General features: G+C 40.2%; 1 protein-coding gene across 1 annotated transcript; it reads left to right on the forward strand.

Annotated features, from left to right (window-relative positions):
- The first annotated feature begins 2,420 nt into the window (after window positions 1–2,420).
- LOC116583546 lies at window positions 2,421–3,123 on the forward strand. The gene is made up of 2 exons (XM_032331618.1): window positions 2,421–2,605; window positions 2,797–3,123. Exons 1-2 carry the CDS (start codon window positions 2,456–2,458, stop codon window positions 3,043–3,045), a joined length of 399 nt encoding a protein of 132 aa, XP_032187509.1. The 5' UTR covers window positions 2,421–2,455; the 3' UTR covers window positions 3,046–3,123.
- The last annotated feature ends 5,746 nt before the right edge of the window (window positions 3,124–8,869 follow it).

Here is an 8,869-nt window from a genome sequence, read left to right on the forward strand (position 1 = left end):
TTCATTCCCTTGCCACCATAAAAACCAAGCCAGCTGTTTGTTTGTTTTGCTCTCTCAAGCCATTCTTTTTTTTTTAATATTTTATTTATTTGACAGAGAGAGAGAAATCACAAGTAGGCAGAGAGGCAGGCAGAGAGAGAGAGGGGAGGAAGCAGGCTCCCCGCGGAGCAGAGAGCCCGACGTGGGGCTCGATCCCAGGACCCTGGGATCATGACCTGAGCCGAAGGCAGATCAAGCCATTCTTGAACCTGTTTGAGAGCCTGCCCTGCTCTCTCCAGAAAACTTCATTATGTGAGTAACAAGCTTTCTCATACTCTCTTGGTGAGTGTGTCATTACTCTTGATATCCAACCACATTTGGGGTGAAGGATCATTCTGTCTCTGTGGAGTGATCATGGTAATTGGCCCTATAAGCAGGACATCACAGCACTTTCCACCACCACCAGGGTTCTTTCTTCTCTTGCTTTGGCTTCCATGCTGGTGAGCAAGCCCTTTGAGCTACTGCCCACTGGCTGGCTTGTACTTTGAACTGTGATCCTTTGTGCTACATTTGTGAATTTTTAAGATTTGACCAACACAAATTGGAATACAGTGACAAGATTGGATTGGAGCCCTCCTTAAAGCAGTCATGGATTATGTGTCTCAACCTAGACCTATTTGAGGGTCTCAGGTTAAATCATGTGTCTCAATTCCAAAGTACTATGTGACTGACACTAAACTCAAGGGAATGACTCTTACCGTGTAAACATTAGTTGTATCTCAAATAGGTATTGGCCCCCTTTCTGTATGGAACTAAAAGGAAATACTGATAGTATGTTTACTATATAGGCTTATTGGGTAGTCACTTACGTGGGGGAAGAACTGTTACTATCTGAGATGCTGAAGCCACACTTCTAAAAGCAGACAACTCACCAGGACCTTACACAATGTTTCTGCTGTTTGTTTATCTCTCTCTCTCTCTCACACACACACACACACACATGAGAGGGAGAGAGAGAGAGAGAGAGAGAGAGAGACTGACTGATCCTTAGGGTTCTAGGGAGAAATATCCATGGCGCTCTTGTGACAAAGACAAAGCATTAATTCAGCCATTGCCATGGGAGGTCCATAACCCTGATGGTAATGATTTGATTTGGGATTCTCTAGAAGAAATGTATATATATGAGCAGGGCAGAGAAGAACCTCACTAAAGTATGTCCAGTAACCACACACACACACACACACACACACACACACACACAGACACGTGTGCCTATCACCTGGAAAAGTTGTCTGGTAGAGCCACATGTTGGAGGGAAGTGTGATAATTCATGTATCTATTGAAAGCTAAATATGGGCACATTAGCTCAGAAGAGTTTTAGGTAAGATCAAAATATGAGGCAATGTATATGTGGTATATTATATATATTATTCAGCCATGAGAAAGGAGGAAGTCCTGCCCTTTGTGACAATAAGAATGGACCCAGAGGAGGTATTACGCTAAGTGAAATAAACCAGAGGACAAATAGGTATGGTATCACTTATATATGGAATCAAAAAAAAAAAAAAAAAAAAAACGGTCAAACTCATAGAAACAAAGAGTGAAAAAGATCACCAGGGGCTGAAGAGTGAAGGAAATAGGGAAATGTTGGGGAAATAGGGAATGTTGGGGAAATGTTCAGCTATAAGATTAATAATGTCTGAGGACTAATGTAAAAACAAAAAATACCCCTACGCTGTCAAAATCCTCAAAAAGAAGTAGTTTAAAACTGTTACAGCTAAGAAGAGCTTAAAAAGGCATGCTATGTTAACTAAATTTAATGTGATATCCTAGATGACATAAAAAAGACATTAGATAAAAACTAAGGAAATCTGAATAAGGTACAGACTTCAGTAAAATAACAGTTTCACTGCTGGTTCACTAAGTTTAACAAATGTAAAAATTCTAAAAAGAATGTTTTTACATAAAACAATAATTAAGGGAAATCGCACATGGGATATATCGGTATTATTTTCACAATTTTTCTGTATATCTAAAACTGTTGTAAAATTAAAAGTTTATTAAGAAAACACAAAATACTATGTAGTGATAAGCACTGGGAGATGACAATGAAACACTGAATGTGAGTGGCCATGGGAAATGGCTTGGAATAATCATCTTCTCCCTGCCATGTGTACCACAGGAACTGAACCAGAGGAGATGAGAATGAGTAACAGGTCAGTTTTTTAGGGCTCTTTAGGGGGCGTTGAGAAATCTCCCCCTTTCTCTAAGCAGAGCATCTGAACTCCCTACTTGTTGCCCCTCCTCCCGTGGCTTTTCACGTGAGGTGCTTTGTGATGGCAAGCTACTCCAGGGCTACCATTGGCTGGAGCGATTTCCTACTGACCAATCAAAGCCAATGGGTGTGGCTCCCCATTGTCCTGGCGTGCTATATATAGCCGCCAGGAACCCTGGAGTGGGCCACTGCTGGTACAGCATGGCAGAGGCTAGTGAAGAAGTGCCGGGGTCTAACTCGGATACAGAGGCAGAAGTAGAAAGGGAAGCCCCAAAAATAAAACAGCGGGTTACTGCTATCACCGAGAATATGAAGACCCCTTGTCAACCCCAGGACAAAGAACGTGAGAAGGTCAGATTGCCCTACTCATGCCTCTCCTCTTTTCCATCAATTCCCCCACCCAAGACACCTGTCCTGCCTTTATCTGGCACAAAACTCCTCCTCAGTCTGTACCCATTCTTTTAAAGTCCCCCCTCCCATCTATTTCCATCCTCTTCCTCAAAACCAGTGTCTTTTCTGGGCTCACTTTGTTTTCCTACCAGGTGCAGAAGATACTCTCAAAGGTTAAATTAGCCCTTCAGCTGAGTGCGGAAAAGCGTAAGAAGAGGAAGTCAACAATACTGGTCTGTTACCACAGGCAGAGTAAAAAGAAGAATGAAAATCAGCCAAAGGAGGAAGAAGAAAGCCCGACTCCCGACCCAGGCAGTGCTCTATGCCTACCAGGGGTCAAAGACCTCGAAGTAGCTGTTACCTCTCCAGAAACAGCGCTGCAGAGATGGATGCTCCGTTAGAGGTCAAAACTTACATGGTCACCTGTGTGGAGACCAAATGAATTGCATGGGTTTTGATGAATAAAACACCAACAGATTGCAAAAAGGAGATGTGTGTGTGTCTTTGTTCTCTGTTGACAAGGGGAAAGAAAGGGGTAAGTGAAAAGGAAGGGAGGTGGAATCCTGCAAGTTTGGGGCCCAGACCAACCAGTCCATAGTTAGCTGGACATTGGGAATAAGGACTAGATGAGGATGGGGGACTGAAAATAAATTTCCTAACACCTTATCCCACTGGAGAGTAAAAAAAAAGAACTTGGGTGTTTCTGTGTTTGGGGGGCCCAGATAGAGAGAGGGGTGATGTATGAGGGGGTGGCAGTGTGTAATGATGAATCTGATCCCATATTTTAACTAATAGAGTATGAGCAGGGCTGAGGAGGGGCAGAGGGAGGAGGAGAGAGAAACTTAAGTGGACTCCACGCTGGTTGCTGAGCCTGATGTGAGGCTTGATCCCATGCCGCTGAGATCATGACCTGAGCTAAAACCAAGAGCAGGAAGCTTTACAAGCTGGGCTACCCAGCTGCCCCTCCCTGATCCCATTTTTAATGTTTGACTATTGACAACTTTTAAGCCTCATTCCTCTCTTGCCTTCTGGCCCACATCTGGGCAAGCGGTTAAAAACAGCTAGGGATTTAACTGAACACAAAATAGAAACATGTGTAACCTTAACCATCCGAAAGAACTATTGCCTTGTCCAGATTCTCCATTGCCAAAGCAGTCATTGCCCTGAAACATTCTCTAGCACACAGGGACAGTCTTACCCAATGAGTAATAAAATTAAGTCTCTGGCACTTGTCAATTTGAAAAAATATGACTCTACGGACTTTCCTCCCTAGTTAAAATAACACCTTCTACCCCAGATTTTTTTTAAGAGGCCCAATCTAAATGAAAACAGGAACTTCAAAGATTGAAACCCATTATATAAGACCTATTTAGAGAAGGTGTGATTATTCCCACTGCTTCTGCATTTAACAGTCAAATTTGACTTTGTTCTTAAACCAGGAAAATATGAATGTGCCTCAGTGTGAATTTTCATGCTCTTAATATCATGGTCCCACCCATTAAAACTCCATCTATAATATTATTGAAATTACTGATTCCATCCAATAAGTAACTAATAAATACTTTAGAGTCACAGCAATGTATTTGGCTAACATGTTCTCTTCAGTGCCTATATCAGCATTCTCTCATCTGTAGTTAACCTTCACCTTTAAAGGGTCACAATACTCCTTTGCCTGGGTACTCCCATTCCTGCCATCTCATATAATCTCTGCAGGCAGTATCTTAACCACTTCGAGCTTTTTCCAGATGTACAGGTATTACATCCCACTGGTGACATCCTTTGAGGAGATTCATATGACATAAAAACATTCACAAAGGAACTCACAAAAGAGTAAGACCCATTACTCCCACACATGGTGCAAGGCCCTACCACCCAAGTTCTTAAAAATTAAGTGGTAAGCAAAGGGCTGCTCTAGCCCAGACAGTGTGAAAAAACAGCTTTTAGCCTTCTTAGTACCCACATTGTTAAAACAAGCCTAAAATCTTTTAGACAATTTTTTTATCCTGGAGGCAACATTACACATAATACAAATTTTATTTAAGTCCATGTGTTCTGTTACTTGCAAATAGGCCCACCTTGAATGAGATGCCCTATAATAAAAGGCTCTAGAATCTGTCTAAATTGATTCAGAACAGGCACGCCTATTAGGCCGCCCCAGAGACTCCTTTTACTGAAGAGGCTTTAAAGACCTTCTGTCATATCTCTTAGAATCCCTAGAACATCCATGATGTCCATTAGTTGCCCATGCACTTCTGATATAAGGAACTTCCCACCTTTGCCCAATGCTATATGACATTAGTATGGCACATACTGTACTTTCCTAGAAATACAGGCTTTCTCAGGTCCTGAGTCTGTGACTCTCTATATCCAGCTGCTCATTATGACATAGCTCATGAAAGTAGCACTGTGCAAGCTCAGCATGGCTAGTAAGGCCTCCTCGCTACAGGATAGAGCCAGAACTAGGCTTTCTGCATAACCCACCTACAGGAAAGGGTAACTTCCACAGCGCTCAAACCTTTTTCCAGATGCCATAGTGCTAGAAGAGGTCATCTTATCTTAGAACCTTTGAATAACTGGGGAAGCAAGGATCAACAGAGTGAATACCGAAGGGAGTTCATTCACTTAGCCAATGGTATTACCACTGCTACACTTAATGGAGCTTGCTTTAGAGCTGCTTCTTTTCATCCCTTAATCAGGATGTTTCTGATAAAGGACAGGACCCAAGGATTAGCTCAATTGGAAAAACTTTAGGCAGTCATCTTAGCACTGGATGTCTTTGCCAACAATTTTCCTCTGCACATTTCTACAGATCTTTGGGCCACTGTCAACGGTTTGACCATCTGGTCTGGCCAGTACAAACAATTCCTTACCCAAGGTTGCCTCATGTGGGGTAAAGAACTCTTGGAATCTCTTACCTCACAAATACCTAAAATATAAATCAAGGTTAGTTATTTCTCTACACATATTAAAGACACAATATAAGGTCTCACCATGGCACTGCTTATCATCTTGGGAGTTCCACACATTGATAGTGACAGTTCATTTCAATTCTCAGAATACACAATGCTGAGATCTTGAACAAAATATTCGATGGAGCATTTAGTGGTCCATAATGGAGCATTATGGCTGTAGATCCCATAATAGCTTACATAAACAAGTCTAAATTAAGCTAAATATATGATGAAATATTTTTGTTATCATCAAGCATCATGGATAATGTGGAATAGAGTATGACTCCATTTTTTCAGGTTTATTGAAGTAAAATGGACAAATGAATATTGTATATATTTAAGGTGTAAACTTTAATGTTTTGATATGTATATATTATGAAATAATCACAACCATCTAATTATTCATCACTTCATGTAGTTACTATTTTTTTGTTTGACTCTATTTTTGATGCATAACTCATGTGAATAATAATCCTTTTTGTACTCTCTTGGTCTATGTATGCCATCATTAGTTTTGAAATTCAAACCATATTTTGATTGGGGGGTATACATCTTACTTCTGCAAGGTAACAACAAGCTCACATACTCCACAAAAAATTAATGCTATAGATGGAGATAGAGAGATTAGGCATGTGGGTTTGGCACTTTAAGAAGGATACCAGTATTTCAGGAAACATATGTCTTGAGTGCCTAGTATGAATCAGACATTGTTCCAGTCTTGGGATTACAATGAAGAACATTGGTCTAATAGTTCTTGCTGTCAAGTAATTACATTTACGTGGGGGTGAAGAAGTAGTTAAGGTGCTGGTGTGAGGCAGAGGACAGCTGCTTCAGCCAAGGGCATAAAGTCTCTGAGGAGCTGATGATTGATTTGAGATCCGAATGATGAGATAGAGTGAACTGGGTGAAGACTTTAAAGGAGCATTTTTGGTGCAAAGGACAGCAAGTAGCAATGCCGTGAGATAAGAACAAAAACAATGTCCTGAGGAATAGCAAAGAGGTGGTATGACTGGAGTACAGAGACGGGCAGAGTGGAGGTGATGACTGAAACCAGAGAGTCTGGAAGAGATAAGGCTGTACAGGGAACAGGGTCTTGCAGGGTGAGAACTTGAATTTTGTCTTATGTACAGTGCAGAGCCCCTGGATGGTCTGATACAGGAAAGTGATGTAGTTTAGCAAGTTCACTGGAAGCTGATTGTGTAGGACCAGAGAGGTGACAGCCTGTTGCAATAGTACAGGGGTGAAATGATGGTGGCTGGGATTAGGGTTGTAGCTGGGGGCAGGGAGATACAACTCGGTGTTGAGCAGAGCAATTTGGAGCATATGATTTGAAGTCCAACCTCCATTTACAGCTTCACCACCTAAAAGCTTTTCGACCTCGAGTAAGTTTCTTAACCTAAGATTTAATTTCCTTACCTGTAAAGTGATAATGATATGTGTTTATGTCTTAGAGGCATTCTGGGATTGAATGAGGTAATTTATGTGAAACACCGGACTCTGTATTAAACCCATAATCAGCACTTGATAAAAGGCCTTCTGTTGTTGTTATCAGTAATGTAAATAAAGAAATAATAAGCGTTCCTTCTTGCTCCTCTCCCCCACCACACTCCCTGAGAGCTAGCATGTCTGTGTGAGCTTTTGCTAACCCATGACTACTGACCCCTGTTTGATTTTCTGAAGACATGGGATTTGGGGGCACCTTCCCGCAAAGGTGACGCATTCTGGTACCTTCAGTTACATCACAGTAAATGTCTTTATGTGGCTTATGATTAATTTATATAACGAAGTGGTGGTAATGGCTGATCTCTAACGTTCCCTCTTCCTACCTAATAAATCAACACTTCAGTACCTATCCTCTTCTCACCAACCTCCTTCCATAAGGTCCTCAATGAACAGCAACCATATTTCTTTCCTAACTGCAAATATAACCTGCTGAGCTTAGTCAGGTTGCTTTGACAGTTGCTTCTTCCCATTAATTACAGCTTTCAATTTTTCTTCCCTCAGAGAAATCTATTTGCATTTTTCAAAGAAGGTTCTCATTTTATTACTTCATGATCAGAACCTTTCCAAACTCCCTTGCTCCCATGATGCTTTTTTTTTTCTTTTTGGTCTCTGATATCTCCCCATCTTTGTACATTATCATCATAAGACTAAAATCATATGCTGTTTACTGCTTCCTCCACATCCTTGATGAAATGAAATAGGACACGATGTTGTCTCCTTCTTTGAAGGGATTGCTTTCCCCTCCCCACCTTGGGCTGGTAAGTGATTAAAGCTTACTCACTCTTCAAGGCTGAGCTCAAATCATGATTTCCCTCTGAAGCCTCATCACCACCAATGCCAGCAGAGTTAGTTGTTCCTGTTGTCCTACAAATACTTTAAAGTAATTGTAATATTGTATGAGAATTATTCATTTCCATATCTATCTCCCCTGATATACAATTCACAATGGCAAGGAGCATATTTCATCCATCTTTATAATTCCAGCCACCCTAACACAGCTAACACAATATCATGATGACTGCTCAGTGCATTGATGAATGACTGAAGGAGTGAACAATCAAATCATATTATACATACTGGATCATTTCCTTAATCTGGTCTGTAATATTTGCTTTAGAAAATGTTAAACTTAAAATCATTTAACATTTTTATTGTTAAAAATTCCAAATATCAGGAACAAAGTTTAAAAGAACTCATAATCCCTAAAACTTAAAACACCCTGCAATTAGCACAATTTGGGCAACAATCTTTCTGTATGTGGCTCTACATTGATTTAAACACTTATGTGTGCATTTACATAAATAAAGTCACTTTATAGATATTTTTAATGCTGAGAAAACTAATTCTATAGAACTTTTGTATTTCATTACCCTCTCCTTCACTGGATAACCAGTGTTAAAAACTGGCTGTACACTTTTCCATATCTTTCTCCATGTTCATACAATAATGTAACTTATATACATATACATACAAACGTATAGGGGCAGTATTTTACTCTTTACCACATCTTGTTCTTCTCACTTAGAAACACTTCATAAAAGTTTTCCCACATCATCTGGTATAGACATAACACACTTTTAAAAGTGGATATGTAAAGTGTGATGATTTGAATGAAACACAACTTATTAAACCATTCCTCTATTGAAGACATTCAAGTTGATTCCAAATTTTTGGCCACCACAAACAATGTTACAATTAATTTGAGTGTGTGTGTGTGTGTGTGTGTGTTTATAATACATTTTGTTTATATTCATCATTATACATTTGTGCT

The sequence above is a fragment of the Mustela erminea genome, chromosome X (genome assembly GCF_009829155.1).
Source record: "Mustela erminea isolate mMusErm1 chromosome X, mMusErm1.Pri, whole genome shotgun sequence".
In the NCBI taxonomy this organism is placed as follows: Eukaryota; Metazoa; Chordata; class Mammalia; order Carnivora; family Mustelidae; genus Mustela; species Mustela erminea.

Bases quoted from the DNA above. Each gene is read 5' to 3' on its own strand.
- LOC116583546 (XM_032331618.1), top strand. From the start codon at position 2,456: ATGGCAGAGGCTAGTGAAGAAGTGCCGGGGTCTAACTCGGATACAGAG. The intron at 2,606-2,796 runs GTCAGATTGCCC...TTTTCCTACCAG, and splicing joins AGGACAAAGAACGTGAGAAG to GTGCAGAAGATACTCTCAAA.